At 31.1% G+C, this 18,810-nt stretch overlaps 1 protein-coding gene across 1 annotated transcript in view; it reads right to left on the bottom strand.

Moving 5' to 3' along the window:
• LOC114326047 (cell adhesion molecule DSCAML1) overlaps window positions 1-18,810 on the bottom strand; it is a 1,142,530-nt gene that overhangs the window by 572,756 nt on the left and 550,964 nt on the right. The window contains exon 5 of the mRNA XM_050655145.1: window positions 13,784-13,938. Coding sequence (XP_050511102.1) covers window positions 13,784-13,938 — 155 coding nt within the window. The remainder of the gene's footprint in view (window positions 1-13,783; window positions 13,939-18,810) is intronic.

Below are 18,810 nucleotides of genomic sequence, written 5' to 3'. Positions count from 1 at the left end.
CTCAAATCTAAGTACGAGTATTCAAGCTTAAATAACGGGAAAACGATGCATTTGAAGAAGCTCCAGATGAGCTCTATATGAAGTTGATAAGATCAAAGCTAAACAAGTGATGATGAAAATAAGAGAACCCTTTCGAATTTTTTAGGAAAAAGTGAAAACTAAAACATACGTTATTTAGGTACAGTGGAACCTCGATAAATCGGATTAATCGGGACCGCGGCCGATCCGGGTTATCAAAAATCCGGTTTAGCCGGAGAATATGGTAAAAATTAATAAAATACGGTATACTTAGCAGCGATAGATAGTTGGCGTATTCCATGACGTTCTTTCCATCTTTCCATCTATGCAGCCAATCTTGACTCGCAGTGAAATATGATTCACAATCAGGCAACATTTTATTCAGCTTGAGTGCTGTTTCTTGAATAATTGGTCCATACACTGGTAAATCACGTTCCCGTTCCGCACAAAACCACACATACAAAGCGTCGTCGAGATTCTCATTTTTAGCTTTCTTATCTTTGCACCGATTGTCCAAACTGTGTTTTGTTATCATTTTGAACCAAAATTCTTCGATTTTGGTTCTATTTTTCTTCCAATCCGATACTGTAGATGCACCGACATCATATGATGCTGCAATTATTTTTAAAGATTCGCCTTTATCAATCTTACCTAATGCTTCCAGTCTCTTTTCCAGTGTCACTACAACATATTTACGTTTTGTTGTCATGTTCGCATGAAGCGAACAATACAACTGTACTACACACAATGCGGTCACAATCGGAAAGATGTTATGTTATTTAAGAACAGTGGAGACTAGACCATTGCTTAATTTTTTTTTGAATAGTCTCTTAATCTTTTTTAAACAATGCTAAGAGAATTTAAAATAAATAAAGTAATACAGGTGCCTGTTGATTCCGATAATCCGACACAATGAACGTCGCTCTGCCGCCGTATGCAATGGGTCATTTTTACTATCGTACAGTTCAAATTACACAAATACACATTATCACTCAAATATTATATTACATACATTTTTATTGTTGAAATGTTTGTCTGATGAAAATCGGTCCGGATTATCCGGACTTCCGGGTTATTGGGGGCCGACTTATCGGGGTTCCACTGTATATATTTATTTTGAAATTAGTTAACAGAATATTTTTTAAAGGAATTTCGGGAATGAAGTTAGGATTATCATTTAATAATTGAATTTTAATTTTTAATAATATTTAATTTTTCTTTTGGAGTTTTCAACTTTTTTTTCACTAATTAATTTCACAGCAGTATCTGTATCAATTGTACAATTTATGTTGCCATGTTGAAAATAGTTATATTTTTTGGAGTATATAATAATATATTTTTTCTACGACCGTTTAGTAATGTGCTCATTATTCGCTATTTTTGAATAGATAATAACACCTATTACTTTACCCGTGAGTAATAGTTCATTACTCACGGGCTGAAGTTACTCACGGGTCATTACTCACGGGCTGAAGTTAGGTTCAAGTAGAGAATATCACTTTTAATATTAGTCTTGCAAATTGCAAATAAAATTACTTACAATAAAATAACTTGTTTATTTAACAAAATAATTATTGTAATTATTTATATCAATAATTAACTTCGACAATTTTTTAAACGATTTTTAACTGTAACAATGCGCCCGTATATTTTTTACTTTTATCCTTTGTTTACTATTATGAATTTTGACGTTTACCATTTTCAATGACAGTGACTTTAGCGTATTTGCTGTGTTTATTGGAATTTAAAACTTATATTGTGTTTATTTTATAAAGTTATCTTGTGATATATATTTTAAGTATAACATATTATATATAGTAATATTCTTATATTATATATAGTTAAATGTAAATGTGCATTATAAATTTTTAAATACGTCAACCGACAATAGCCATTTCCTGTTTATTACAGTGACAGGAGGTACAAATTTATACTCATAATTTTTCGGAAATGAATATAACTTGAATTGACTATTTATTTACTGTTGTGTCTTTTACAATAGGTACATATAAAGACAGCATTGCTAATTATTAGTAAGCAACCAATTAGGTATTCAGCCGTGTATTATTGGTAAACAAAATTAATTTTTGTAAATTATAATTTTAATCTGGAGTATTTGATAATTATATTTTTTTACTAATTAAAATAAAGAAGGTCGTAGAAAAAGTATAGTATTCTACTTGCATGTAATGGATATTATTCACGATGATGAAGTTTGCGACACGAGCCGTAGGCGAGTGTCGTAATTCATCATTACATGCTCGTTGAATAATATACTATAATATTCAATACAAACGCCGACTCCAAAATGACAGTAGCAGTACATACCTATACAATAGCGTCTATTTAAGAGCACATCGTGAAGTTACGGATGATAAAAAGAACATATTAATTAATTGTATGTTAGTAAAATATTATTTTTATATTCTTTTAAATATTATTGATTTTTTTCTATCAATATAAACTGAATGTTTCCAGAAACTGGGGGTGTCCAAGAATGGGTACATTTTACATATTCCAATATATTTTTGCTAAATTTTACATATATGTCTTAAAACAATTTAAAAAACTTATATAAATAATATAAAAATTAGGCTCCAAATTTTTGGAGCCTAAACTTTGAAAAATGTTTGTAGCATAATGTTTAATGTTATCAACTTCTCCGGGAGCTCATTTGATACATATTCCTGAGTACTTTGACAAGTGTCCAGTAAATATTATATTTTATAAAATATATCTCACTTTTAATTAATTATCAATATATAATTTTTATAACTCACAAAATATCATCAATATAATCTAACTCACTTTTAATTAATTCTCAAAGGTTTTTCGAATAAGAAATCTATTTTATTTTTATTATCTTCAATTTTGATAATTATAACTTTTTTGATAAAACTTATAGTTTTTGAGTTATTTATGAAAAACCGCTTTACACCATGCATTTTTTTCACGAAAAATTTAAATCTTTGATCTTTCATAACTCAAAAAGTATTGATTTATTTTAATGACATGATATAATAAATTTTATTTAAAATTTGTCCCTCTATCGATTTGTGGAGTTATTTTTAATAAAATAGTTTTCACCCCCGAGAAGGGGTGGTATCCACCCCCAGGGCAAAAGTGCAAGTTGGCACCAAATCAGTTTTGTTTCTTGAGGTATGCTCTAACTAGTCACCAATTTTCATGCAAATTGATGGAGGTTTAACAAAATAGGAGGTGAAAACCTCTAATGACTCCACTAACATTCCCCTTTCATTCCTTATTGCTACTTCCTGTATCCACTGAGGTGTCAGCCTGAAAGGAGTCATAATTATCAATATACAATAGACACATTTCACATGCCAAACTCTATATTACTTATGACGATGATTTTCCGGCTCTAGCTCTTAGACTATTATTTAAAGGATTAGCAGTCCTACGCGGAAATGTTCCATATTACAAACTTTTAAGTTTAAAAGCAAATACCAGTGATAATTATGGTTTTAATTAGGATCTATCGGAAACTCAAATGCGTTATTTAAACACGAAACAAGAAATACGTATTTATTTAGCAAACTCCGCAAACGGAATATTTGTCGAAGTGGACTTTCGCCCTTGTTTTCAAAATGCCAAATAATATTTTGCACAGTAGGCAGTTACCAATGGCATTATGAAGGGATGTTTATTTATCTAAATATATTAACCTCGCGGAAACAAGAGCAGAATCAAAAGTGAGCTATTGACATACTCTAACCCTTTCAATCCGGCGACCTTTCGTCAGATTGCACGCTTGTGAAACATTATGAAAGCCTTCTACATATTTCCTTTGTTTATGTTCCCAGTATAAGCAATTGTGTGCGTGTGTGTGTGTGTGTTGCTGCATATTCGTTTACAATAATAAACAAAATGTTTTATTAACAGAATGCCGGCACAAACGAGATGGAAACGAAAATTGTTTTGGTTTGCACGGAATGCAGTCTAAACGAAACACTGTTTCGCAAATTTTTTGTTAGGCAGCTAAATTTTTATTTCCTATAGAGGAATTTTTTCATCTCTCAGTTTAGGATATGGAGGATTTATGAATTATATTGGAAATATTTCTCTTACGTTTTAACAATTCGAAATACACTTATGCATATGTAAAATAAACAAAGAAGTTTTTTTTGAAATAAGTTAATAGTTTCTTAATCTTTACCTGTCTACCTAAATTGCTATATACTCTTATATAAGCATTGAAAATATTTACCTGTGGTAAATATTAAGTAAAAAGAAATTTAAAATATTTTATAATTATTTCTACTAAAGAAGTAGTTGTAGTTCTATAGTTCGTCTCACGTTTTATTTTCAGTATGGGTTGTTGATTTCTGCACACACGATCAGCTCTATATATGAGGTTCATAAAGGAGTTTGGATAGGTACCTTCAATCTAGAACCCAGTGATTGTTCTCCTTCGCATTGATTATGTGCATTACTATATACAAGGTAATAAGCAAGAAGCCTGTATCAGGCTTTAGTTAAAACAAGTAAAATTACAGACAATAGCATATTATATTTGTTTAATTCTTAATCACTAAAAGATACAAACTTAAATTTGACGCGATAAACGAAGAGGGAAAAACCCTAATCTAAGGTCCAGATTCGTTTGTATAAAAAACGACAAAGTCTTTGATCAATAAAAACAAATATGTATATTGTCAAATATGTTTTTTACAAGTTTTGAATAAATTAACCATAAACCATATATATAACAGCGCTTACAGGTCTTATAGGCCTACGGCTTCTAAATTCTGGATAATATTTCTCCATTCTTTTCGGTCCTCTGCACACTTTCTCCAGTCCTTCACCCCGATTTCTTCTAAACCCCTCTCTGCAGCCTCTAACCATCTCTTTCTTGGGCGATCTCGTCTCCTTTTTCCCAATGCTCTGTCATTCAATATTCGTTTGACGTTTCTACTTTCTGGCATTCGAGTAATATGTCCCAGCCATCTAACTCTTTGGGCTCGTATTTTTGTCGTTATTTTTGGTCTCCCATACAATCTCATTACTTTTCATTTGTTCGTCTCCTCCAGGTTTTCTTCGCTATCTGTATACCTCTAAAAATCTTTCTCAGGACCTTCCTTTCCCATATCTGTATCTTCTTCTCTTGTTGATTCATTACCCACGTTTCGCTCGCATACAACACTGTGGGCCGTATTATCGTTTCGTACATTCTGATTTTCGCGTTTATTGATACATTTTTTGCTTTTAATATCGTGTTTAAAGCACCCACAACTCGACTTCCCTTCAGTAATCTTTTATCAATCTCTTTTTCTTCCCTTCCAGTGTTGGTTACAGTCACTCCCAGGTATTCGAATTCCGATACTTCCTTAAATTTATATTCATCTCTTTCTCCTTTCATTTTTATATAGTTATCCTCCTTATTTATATCTCCCTTCATTACCATGTATTGTGTTTTTCCTTGGTTGATTCTTAATCCATACCTTTTTGCTTCCGCTTCGAGCTTTTGGAATATTTTTTGGAGATGTTCCTTTGTTCTTGTTAGGATGGATACATCATCAGCGTAAGCTATAAACTGCTGTCTGTTGTTAAATATAGTACCGCTTGTACTAATTTTTATCCTTCTTACTATGTGCTCTAGTAATAAGTTAAATAAGTCTGTGGATAGAGGGTCACCCTGTTTCAGTCCTTTATTCACTGTGAATTGTTTTGAAAAATTTCCTTCCATTGTTATTCTGTTTTTTGTATTTTTGAGCGTCATTCTCACTAATTTAACCAGCTTTCCTGAAATACCCAAGGATCTCATTGCTTCATATAACATATCTCGGTCTACTGAGTCGTAAGCCTGTTTAAAGTCAATGAAAGCAAAAAAAAAATCGATGTTTTTCTAAACTTTTAAATATTTTAATTTTTTTATTAATGTTCCGGGCATATTTGAGAAGGAGCATAAGTCAATTATTATTACTGAAGGTGTCACCCAACTTGATCTGCAAAAATCAGAATGCCACCTCTCACATCCAAAAATAGAGGTTTTTTCGCAGATCCTTACTGGTCTATAAGCCAACTATAATCATGAGTAAGTGAAAAAAGTGTAGTGTTAGTTATATTTAACCCAGTTTTTATTCGAAAACTATTAGACAAGGCGAAAACGGCGGGTTCGTTGGAAAAAATATTCTCATGAGATTTTTTTGCATAATGACATTCGTGAGACATCCCAGAGTAAGGTTCAAGAAGTCGCCCACGCGAAAAGTGGTCCAAATTTTTTTAAAAATATTCTTTTAAACAAATTGCAAAATTCAATATTTTTGGTCCGGACAAATTTTAGATTTTTTGGACCATTCTAGAAAAAAAAAGATCTCTTGTAATTTTTCTCTAAAGTTGATGGTTTTTGAGTTATAATCAATTTAAAATTTGAAAAACGCGAAAATGCTTTTTTAACGAAAACCTTTTTTGTGTTCCATTTACGCCCAAGGGTCGGTAAAAAATGTCCACCTCGAAAATAGCTTATGAAGAGCAAAAAGGAAACTATACTCCGTCTAATATACTTACCGATACACGAACCGAGTTGCCGAGTACACTGGAATTACAACCACTAGACATGTTTTATTATATACGCGTAGAAATATTATTTGAAGATTTCTATTAATGTTAACTTCAAGAAATACACAATAATATATTTTATTTAATTTGTATAAATGGATATTAAATGTGTTTTTTGAAGCACATTTTGTTCGGAACACACTGTAACTGTAATCGAACGAAGGTGACATTTTGGCATAAATTGGTAACATTTATCTGACAATTGCGATATTGACACTTCAGATTTGTTTTTATTCTTTACTATAAGTATTTGTTTTATTATATTTATTGTTTTTATTATTTACTTTAACGTAAGATTATAACTTAATTCTTGTTTTCTATTTCTAATGTTTTTTTTATTTACATTGAATATTAATTTATTTTGTTGTATAATCCACATCGCAATAATTATATGATCTATTTCATTTAAAATGGATTCAGGATTTTTTTATACGTTGGCAACTATGTCAATAGATCTCTGACGTAGATAATGACGTGCAACGGTAAGTATATTGGACGGACTGTATTTAAATTATATTCGTTACAATTAGGTTACGCTAGTAGTTTTAGTACCGCATCCTCACAAGGGTAAGCCTGTATTTAAATATTAATAACAACTTTAAGTTATAATATAGTTATTACATTTTTTTAGTGCGTTCTTAACAATGAGTTATACACTAAGAATCAAAATTAACGCACCACCTTAAAAATGGGACATTTTTGATATCTCGTATTTCCTAAACTTCTTGTCCAATTTGAGTGATTTTTTTATTATATATTATAGTTTTATTCTTCAAGAATATCGATGTATATTATTCAACGAGCATGTAATGATGGCTATTACTCACGATGATTCATCACAATGAGTAATAGCCTTTAAATGCAAGTAGAATACTATACTTTTTCTACGACCTTTTTTATTTGGGTTAGTAGAAAATATAATTATCAAGTACTAACATTATTCAAAATCGAAAGATTTTATTTTTCATACGAAAACATATTTTATATAACTATGGCAACACTGTTAGAATTGCCCTCTTTGAGCTTAAACAATGAAACAGGCAGTTGACATTAGTGTCATGGAATGGAGGTGGCATTCAAAAATAAGTCATATTTTAAGGCAATTACAAAAAAAAGGAACGTGTGCTATCAATAAAAATTTATTGTTAGACAAGACGAAAACGGCGGGTTCGTTGGGAAAAATATTCCCATTAGATTTTTTTCCATAATTACATTCGTGAGACATGCCAGAATAAGGTTCAAGAAGTCGCCCACGTGAAAAGTGGGCCAAATTTTTTTTAACAAGTTTTTTTAATCGAATTGCAAAAATCAACATTTTTGGCCCTGACAATTTTTTTGTAGGTTTTTTTTGGCCATTCTGGATAAAAAAATTATCTTATAATTTTTCTCTAAAGTTGATCGTTTTCGAGTTATAAGCAATTTGAAATTGAAAAAAAACGAAGAATAATAACTCGGTTAAAAGTTATTATCATGAAAGTCAGAAGATGACTTAATCAAAGTTTAATGCCCCCCTTACAAGATCCCGAAGAAATTTTTGTCATTATTTTTTTACTAAGCTGTTATTTTTAAGTAACAATATTGAGCGCCATGCACGTGGTAGCCGGCCGTAAATGCTGAGTGCGAGAGAGATGCCACTCCGGCAGTCCAATTGTGTATCTTACTTGCACTCACATTTACGGCTGCCTACCACGTGCATGGCGCTCAATATTATTACTTAAAAATAACAGCTTAGTAATAAAATAATGACAAAAATTTCTTCGTGATCTTGTAGAGGGGACATTAAACTTTGATTTAGTCACTTTCTGGCTTACATAATAATAACTTTTAACCGAGGTATTAAGCCTTGAAAATCGCCATTTTTCTTTTTTTTCAATTTTAAATTACTTATAACTCGAAAACCATCAACTTTAGAGAAAAATTATACGAGACCTTTTTTATCCAGAATGGTCCAAAAAACCTACAAAAAAATTGTCCGGGAAAAAAATATTGATTTTTGCAATTTGATTAAAAAAAATTGTTAAAAAAAATTTGGCCCACTTTTCACGTGGGCGACTTCTTATTCTGGGATGTCTCACGAATGTAATTATGCAAAAAAATCTCATGGGAATATTTATCCCAACGAACCCGCCGTTTTCGCCTTGTATATGTACAATCAACAGTAAGTAAAACAGAATTCATTGATATAAATTTCATATCCGTAAACCCTTTTACTGAATTAATAGCGATTGTTTATATTTACCTTTGAATAACGTCAACCTTAAAATGTCAAATGTTGAAATTTAAACGTAAAAGATATACTAACACATTTTACAGTTAAAAATCCTTTAAACATTTTTCGAATTTAATTGTTGATATAAATTACAATTACTATTTTATTAAATAAACAAGTTTAAGTAATTTTATTTGCTAATAGGTATATTAAAAGTGCCATGCACCACTTGAATCTAACTTCAACCCGTGAGTAATGATCCGTGAGTAACTGCAGCCCGTGAGTAATGAACCATTACTCACGGGTAAAGTAATGGGTGTTATTATCTATTCAAAAACAGCGAATAATGAGCATATTATCAAACGGTCGTAGAAAAATATTATTGCTAAACAGGTAAGTGTCATTGTATACCGGGTATAACAATTATAGTGTGTTTTTCTCAAAGTTTGAAACACCATGTGGAATATTCTGGCGTATATAAAATATTGAAACTAAAACTCTACTGTAGCCTTAGGCTTTCTTAACATTTTACTTTTTGATTCATTCGCTTATCTGTGATAATAAAATAGTTAGGTACTTTAACATCTAGCCATGTTATTCATCAATACAGGGTGTTTCCAAATAAGTGCGACAAACTTTAAGGGGTAATTCTGCATGAAAAATAATGACCGTTTGCTTTATAAACATATGTTCACAAATGCTTCGTTTCGGAGATATAGGATGTTGAATTTTTTCTTACAAACTGACAATTTATTTATTGCTCTAAAACCAGTTAAAATGATGTAAATAAAATTTGGTAGTTTTTAAGAGGTAATTATTGCGCATTTTTTGACATGCAATTAAGAATTTTATACTCACAATTGGCCTGCATTTATAAACATTTCAGATATATCCTGTAGGCACACCAATGGTGAATATAAAATTCTTAATTGTATGTCAAAGAATGAGCAATAACTACCTCTTAAAACCTACCAAATTTCATTTGTATATCTCAGCCGATTTTAGAGCAATAAATAAATGGTCAGTTTGTAAGAAAAATTCAACCCCCGTAGCTCGGAAACGATGCCGTTGTGAACATGTTTATAAAGCAAACGGTCATTATTTTTTTATGAAGAATTACCCCTTAAAGTTTGTAGCACTTATTTAGAAACACCCTGTATTGATGAATAACATGACTAGTTGTTAAAGTACCTAACTTTTTTATTATCACACATAAGCAAATGAATCAAAAAGCAAAATGTTAAGAAAGCCTAAGACTATAGTTGAGTTTAAATTTCAATATTTTATATACGCTAGAATATTCCACAGGGTGTTCCAAAGTTTAAGGAAAAAACACACTATCAATGTTACATTCGGTATACAATGACACTTACTTACCGGTTTAGAAATAATATTATTATATCGATATTCTTGAAGAATAAAACTATAATATAATAAAAAATCAGTCAAATCGGACAAAAGGTTTAGGAAATACGAAACATAAAAAATGTCCAATTTTTAAGGTGGTGCGTTAATTTTGATGCTTGGTGTATAAAATCGTACGCTCAAACAAACCTTCAAGAGTTTTATTTACTTAGGGGGATGGGTACGTATTTTCGGCTGCAATGGTATTTAAATGGGGATTCATTTTTTTCAAATCCTGAGAAAACTAATGAGTATTTTTGAAAAATTTAAACGCAGAATGAAAGGTTACGTTCTTACCGAGGGCCGAAAGTCCCTAAAAACTTCTATAATGTTTATCTTAATAAGTTACAGGCGTAAAAACTAAGAGAAAACGTAGTGTGATTTTTAGTTTCAAATATCTCATTCAAAAGAAACTTTTTATATATTCTAAAGGACTTTCAGCCCTCGATAATAATTTAGTCTTACATTCTGCGTTTAAATTTTTTAAAAATATTTATTAGTTTTTTCAGGATTCGAAAAAAATGGACACCATGTCCGTGGCAATATTTTCCAAATCGAACACTCGCTATCTTTGTTATACAACGCACCGAGTCAAATAGAATATGATGACAAGACACTGAAAGTTTTAAGTATTTGACATAGCATCGGGAATATTTTGAGTGGTTGATTAAATATTATTGATAGTGTATTTCATAAATAATTGATTTAAGACGTGAACTTAATAGAAAGTTATTTATTTAAAAAGTTCATTAGTTATGGAAAATTCAAGCAGAGAATATTCATTGGGATATGGTCCAAGTATTTTGTTGTTAAATATGTTCAAAATTGTAAGCGTTCCATAGTAACAATATATTATTAAAAAATCACTTTAACACTTTTCCTCTTTTCTCGATTGAGTATTAGTTTTTGTTGTACATATAAATTATTACAATCACTGAATACATAGTTAGTGAAAAAATTATCACATTTATTAACCAAATTAATAATTTGCAATTACACAAATAACAGTTATCCATGAACATTCAAAAGCCATCTCTTTAAAGTTAATGATGACATTGTCAAGTAGAATGACATTCTAGTGATGTTTATATATTCATACCAATGTGAATTTTACTACACGTAATTTGCCGTGTAAAGACAGAAAAGTAGGGATAGCCATAAAATATTTGCGAATAAGGTACCGATGGCCTTAAAGGTCAATCAATGAGTAATAAACCAAATATATCTATACGCTATAATATATGTATATTTTACAATACCAGCATTATTTAAATATTTTAGGGACATAAGCCGTAGAAACAATTATATTTGCAATTAAAATTTTGCTCATATTCATCGTTTTTGCTTTATGTATAATTAATCCTTTGAAATAATGGTAAAATATTTAAATTTCATATTTTACACACCAACAAAAAGTTGTGTAATAATATTTCTATTTAAACTGACAGATAAGCCAAATCGTTCAAACATTTATTACACAGAATTTATTTTGCAATCAAAATAGGGAAATAAAATTAAAATAAAAAATTCAAACAATACTTTTATTTGATATTTTCCAGTTTAAATTCACATGTCAGTCACTTCTCAGAGGGACAATAAAATTTAGTTATTAATACCGTCAACTAAAAATAAAGTATCTGTCACCTAGTGGTGGGATATGGGGGAAATACACCTGCTAATACAGCTATAGGTAAAGAATAAAATAAATGAAAAAATAAAAATATTCAAGAAAAATTCAGGAATTATGTTGGTTAGTACTAGCAGTCTGATTTTTGCATGAGAGTTTAATGAAAGGGTAACGAATCAATTGGATGTTCTTACCGACAAAATAAATGGGATGTTTTCGTAATCTGGCGTTCCAAATTTTTAAACTGTTCCACAATTAAGACTTCCCCTCTTCCAGTGTTCCCGTACATCAAAGTTTGTCCGACTAGACACCGTTAAGCTATTAACAAACTTTAGACTTCTTATTAATCGACTTTTTTTGGTACGCGGGATCCCGGCTTATAATAAAATCACCCTGATTGCAGTCTGTCACTATAGATAAATATAGGTATAGGGATAAGTCAACCTATAGATAGATAAATAAATATATTATAAAATATACTTTATTGTATTGCATTGCAAGTTATACAGTGTGTCAATTTTAAAACTTACAATGGCTATATCTCACGAACAAAAGCTGAAAACGAAAAATTCTTGAAACCGTTTCTAGGATAGTAAGGGGGAACTAAAATGACATGAGAGAGAACTCACCCCCATCAACCCCCTAGGCCCCACCCACCACAAGCAAAAAAGTTTAAATTGCAAACCCCTACTTGTGATACATCATTGAAAAGGCTATAAAAAATGCTATCCAATGGTATAAATAATAATTATACAGGGTGAAGCAATAATTGTGAAACTTTGGCTTAAATGAAAAATTTAATGAGGTTTTGTTGAACTACAAATTTGATAAAAATGTCAATTAAGTAAATATTCAAAGTGGGTTCCGTTGTTTTGTAAACAATAATACAGTCTATTTTCAAATTCTGCACGAAATTTGACAAATGTTTTTCTAGTAATAGGGCGACATGCTTGAGTAATTATTTCTCGCAATTTCCCAAGTGACGCAAGTTAAGTTTTATAAACAACTGATTTAAGGCAAAAATGGCAAATTAAGTTTGAATTAACAAAAAAAAGTACGAGCGGACATTTACCATTTAAAATAATAGTCCGGGAGATAGCATTACAAATACAAAAGTCATAGTAAGCCAGCTGATATTAACATCCTGTATAATTATTATTTATACCATTGGATAGCACTTTTTATAGTAGGATGGTATATTATTTTTTTCTATGGGGTTACCCTAAATCAGTTTTTTATAAAACTCCACTTGCTTCACTTGGGGAATTGCGAGAAAGAATTACTCAAGCATGTCGCCCTATTACTAGAACATTTGCTAAATTTTGTGCAGAATTTGAAAATAGGCTGTATTATTGTTTACCAAACAACGGAATTCACATTAAGTATTTACTTAATTGACATTTTTAATAAATTTTTAATTCAACAAAACCTTATTAAATTTTTCATTTAAGCCAAAGTTTCACAATTATTGCTTCACCCTGTATAATTATTATTTATACCATTGAATAGCATTTTTTATAGCCTTTTCAATGATGTATCACAAGTAGGGGTTTGCAATTTAAACTTTTTTGGTTGTGATGGGTGGGGCCTAGAGGGTTGATGGGGGTGAGTTCTCTTTCATGTCATTTTAGTTCCCCCTTACTATCCTAGAAACGGTTTCAAGCATTTTTCGATATCAGCTTTTGTTCGTGAGATATAGCCATTGTAAGTTTTAAAATTGACACACTGTATATTCCATACATTAAATGAGCGACAAACTAAACAAAAACCTTCGTCGAGAAGGCGAAAGAAGATTTGATAATTATTCAAAATGACTATTGTATAATATAATATGATTTACATTAACTCTCCGTCCCTACACATTCTTTATTATCCTTGAGTTATTATACCGAGAAGTGCTCTTGACATATACGTCAATATCCGTATCATTTTTTACACATACTTACATTTTTCTCTTTCCCTCTTCTGACAGGTCTGTTACCCTTCCACCAAGTTATGATAGCGTCGGGCCTGGAACCCGAGGTCCTGCACTCTACTTCGTATCTTTTATCGGCAGAAACGTGCTTTTCTTGCGTTAAAATATTCACACTCTGGGGTTTTACTGCAACAAAAAATATATGTAGAATGTAGGCCTGAGGATTTTTTACATTTATAATTTCATTGATCTCCGCATATTTTTGAAAAACTGTTTCCTATTATGATTAACTTTGATTAAAATGTAAACAAACGGCTACGGAAATTCTATTTATTTGCATATTTCTTATTACTGAACATTAATAAGTATGTTAAGCTATGACTTTCCGTCACAAAAGGTATACAATGGAAATTAACCACACGCCAAAAGGCGGGTTCTTATTAGTCAACCTCATTGATCAATAGCGTTGATTCTATGCAACTGAACATAGAATTCAAATTCACACTATTTCAAGGATATTGAATTCGGTCTACAAAGTGCTAACTTTAATAATGGCTGTAAAAAGAAAATTGTGCATGCTGGCGTTGGCATTGGGTGTGAATATTTAAATAATGTACTTAAAAATAGGAAAACAAGAACATCTCTGACTCTCTTTTGCAACGAAAACACCTCTTAAACGATTTGGTTTATGGTGGTTTATGTTTATACAAATCATCTGTTCCTGTACCACTTTTATTTGCTTTTAATATTTTATTCAGTTCAACTTTGTAGGTTGTCCGGATACTTTTAATTTTATTTTCTCTCTCTCTGGTATAGTTAAAGAAACTTGCAGATATGGTTGTCTCTCCATTTAAAATTTGATATTGTTCACGAAATTATAATATGTCTATGGTTTTTACAAAGAATTTAACCTCATTACATATTATGCTTACTACTATTTAACTCCACAGAATACACGTCAACGCAACTGAACGCTAGTTCTCACTGTCAACCATTGTTCTATTTGATAGAATCATTTCCATTGATCTATCAAAAGTAGGAAGGCTTTTCACTTTTATTGAAACACCATATGATAGAACAATATCGCTGAATCGACGTTCATATAAATCTATTTTTCTTTTATAGCATAGAATCAAGGATATTGATCAATGAGATTGACTAATGAGAACCCGCCTAGATGAGGTGAGGTTAAGTTCTTTGTGAAAACCATAGACATATTATAATTTCGTAAACAATATCACATTTTAAATGGAGAGACAACCATATCTGCAAGTTTTTTAACTAGACCAGAGAGAGGAGTGCTATGGATAATTAGGAGTGAACAATATAAAAATATAATAAAGCGGGAAAAAAGCTATGAAGCTAATCGTTTTGGAATGGAAATAGAAATCCTGACTCTAAACGATATTAAGAATAAAATTAAAAGTATCCGGACAACCTACAAAGTTAAACTGAAGAAAATATTAAAAGCAAATAAAAGTGGTACAGGATCAGATGATCTGTATAAACATAAACCACCATAAACCAAAACGTTTAAGAGGTGTTTCCGTTGCAAAAGAGAGTCAGAAATGTTCTTGTTTTCCTATTTTTAAGTACGTTTTTTAAATATTCACACTCAATGCGAACGCCAGCATGCACAATTTTCTTCTTTACAGCCATTATTAAAGTTAGCACTTTGTAGACCGAATTCAATATCCTTGAAATAGTGTGAATTTGAATTCTATGTTCAGTTGCATAGAATCAACGCTATTGATCAACAATGAGGTTGACTAATGAGAACCCGCCTTAAGCGATCTAGAATACGTCGACAATATCTGCCCTTAGTACAAATTTTCCAAGATGTGGTTGACCGACTGGAAACAGTTTTTACTGAATCAAGTAAAATAGATTTAGTCCAGAAAGCCACTGCGCATCCGCTAAATATTTAAACGTTTATTAAACCACGTTTAAAGTCAAAAATTTTTTAAACGTTTTTTTTTTGTTTTTGTCCTAAAATTATTTATTTTTTGCATGGAACAAAGTTTTTTAGGTTTTTTGGATCATTCCAAACAGAAAATGTCTGTAGTGACATTTCTCTAAAGTTGATAGTTTTTGACATATAAGCGATTAAAAATTGAAAAATTGCGAAATTGGCCATTTTTAACCCTCAAAAACTATGTGAAAAACTGAAAATTTTAATGTTGCCAAGGACATAGATTGATAAAATCCCGAAGAGTTTTTTGCAATACAGTATTTAAAACTCCTTTTTTTTTAATTGCTAATCAAGCGTGCGCGACACTATTTTCCACCGACAGTAGGTATGGTGCAAATGGAAGGAATGAATTCGCTATTTCGTAAACCGGCGACTTTAAGGAAAAATCCCGGAACAGGTCGATTTTATTTTTAAGTTGTGATATTGTGGCATATATGGTATACTAGTGACGTCATCCATCGGGGCGTGACGACGTAATCGATGATTTTTTAAATGAGAATAGGGGTCGTGTGCTAGATCATTTGAAAGGTTCTTCAATTCTCTATTCAGTAATGTAAACATTTATATAATTATTTATACAGGGTTCCTTCTACTCCTTTTTTTGTCAAATAATTTGGTTTAATAAAAATTTTTTGGACACTCTGTATAAATATTTATGTAAATGTTTCCATTACTGAATAGAGAATTGAAGAACCTTTCAAATGAGCTACCACACGACCCCCATTCTCATTTAAAAAAATCATCGATTACGTCATCACGCCCAGACGGATGACGTCACTAGTATACCATATATGCCACAATATCATAACTTAAAAATAAAAATCGACTTGTTCCGGGTTTTTTCCTTAAAGTCGCCGGTTTACGAAATAACGAATTTATTCCTTTCATTTGCACCATACTGTAGAAACATGCAACGGTGGAAAATAGTATCGCGCACGCGTGAGTAGAAATTAAATAACAAAGGAGTTTTGAATACTGTATTGCAAAAAACTCTTCGGGATTTCATCAGTCGATGTTTAAGGAATATCTACCTACCTTGGTAACATCCAAATTTTAAATTTTTCACATAGTTTTTGAAGGTTGAAAATGGCCGATTTCGCAATTTTTCAATTTTTAATCGCTTATATGTCAAAAACTATCAACTTTCGAGAAAATTCATTAAAGACCTTTTCTGTTTGGAATTATCCAGAAAATCTAAAAAAACTTTGTTCCATGCAAAAAAAAAAAATTTTAATAAAAAAAAACAAAAAAAAACGTTTAAAAAATTTTTGACCCACTTTTGGTCCTGGCAACATGCAAATTTGTTAAAAGGGTTTTTTTTTGAGTGAGATTGTGCAAAAAATCCGAATCGGAATATTTTTCCTAGCGGATGTGCAGTGGCTTTCTGGACTAATTTAAAACTCAATATAAGTAAAACCAAATCTATGAAAATAAATGCAAGAAATAACATTCCATTTACTATTAACAACACGCAAATTGAAAATGTTCAGAATTTTAAGCATCTTAGGAGTATCATAACAGAAAGCGTAGGTACAAAAGACGATATTCTATTGAGGATACGAAAAGCTCAATAATCATTCTGCATTCCTACCCTGTTTGCAGATCTTGCCAGTATTCTATGAAGATAAAGATCCGAATATTCCAGTCAAATGTCATGTCTGTTTCACTCAACGGATGTGAAACCTGGAAGATCACAAACATTCAGATAACCTGCAAGTCTTTGAACTGGCATTTCTGGCCTAACATCATAAGAAACGAAGATCTGCTGCACTTTACCGAACAGAATAGGGTAGAAAATGAAGTCCAGAAAGTGGGGTTAGATCGGCCACACGCTTCGAAAATACAGTCGAACCCCCGCTTATTGGAATAGCCCTAGTGTCAAGCAAAAATATTCCTAGAACCGGGATATTCTACTTACCAATCAGTGGTGGCTAGTAGAAATAAATTTACCGAATATACGTCATAATAGTACAACACACTTTGTACATGTACACACTATGCATGTACATGTACATAGTATACAGTGAGCACGTAAAGGTTGGAAAAAAATCATTTTCTCGAGAATGGATGATCTTGGAAAAAAATCCTGAAATAGGTCAATTTTTATTTTTAAATTACGACTTTTTGGCATATATATCATACTAGTGACGTCACCCATCTGGGCGTGATGACGTCATCTATGATTTTTTTGTTTTATGAGAATAGGGGTCGTGTGATAGCTCATTTGAAAGGTAATTAAATTCTCTATTCAATAATATAAACATTACCATAATTATTTATACAGGGTGTCAAAAAAATTGGATTAAATTTATTGACATAAAAACAAGGATGTATGTAATTTATTTAGTTCAAAATACATTTTACTGCTCTCAGAAAACTGAAAAAAAAATGTTTACTTGAAAAATAATCATTGCTTTTCGCTTAAATTAAATGTTCAAACTGTCACGAGGCCGGTGGGTGGCGGCTTTAATATTGAATTTAAGCAAAAAACAATATTTATTTGCCAAACCAACATTTTTTCCTGTTTTTTGATAACAGTAAAATGTATTTTGAATTAAATAAATTACACACATTCTTCTTTTTATGTAAATAAATTTAATAAAAAATTTTTTTTTGGACACCCTATATAAATATTTATGTTAATGTTTATATTACTCAATAGAGAATTGAATCATCTTTAAAATGAGCTATCACACGATGACGCCATCACGCCCAGATGGGTGACGTCACTAGTATGATATATATGCCAGTAAGTTGTAATTTTAAAATAAAAATAGATCTGTTTTGGGATTTTTTTCCAAAATCGTCCATTCTCGAGATAATGAATTTATTCCAACCTTTACGTGCTCACTGTATAATGGACATGTACATACATACGTTATGTACATATTATGTGTATGATTTTATTTCTTTTTATATCAATAATACAGTACCTAGTGTAACTATTACGTACATTATCTGTGCAAGCATACACAAATAAATATGAAATGTATGCAATATGTAAGTAGATATACAGGGTGTAACAAAAATACAGGTCATAAGTTTAGTCACATATTTTCGGACCAAAAATAGTTCGACTGAACGTA

This window comes from Diabrotica virgifera, chromosome 6 (genome assembly GCF_917563875.1).
Source record: "Diabrotica virgifera virgifera chromosome 6, PGI_DIABVI_V3a".
Taxonomy (NCBI): Eukaryota; Metazoa; Arthropoda; class Insecta; order Coleoptera; family Chrysomelidae; genus Diabrotica; species Diabrotica virgifera.
Note: the sequence above shows the minus strand (reverse complement) of the source record. Positions and strands in the feature narration are given on the sequence as shown.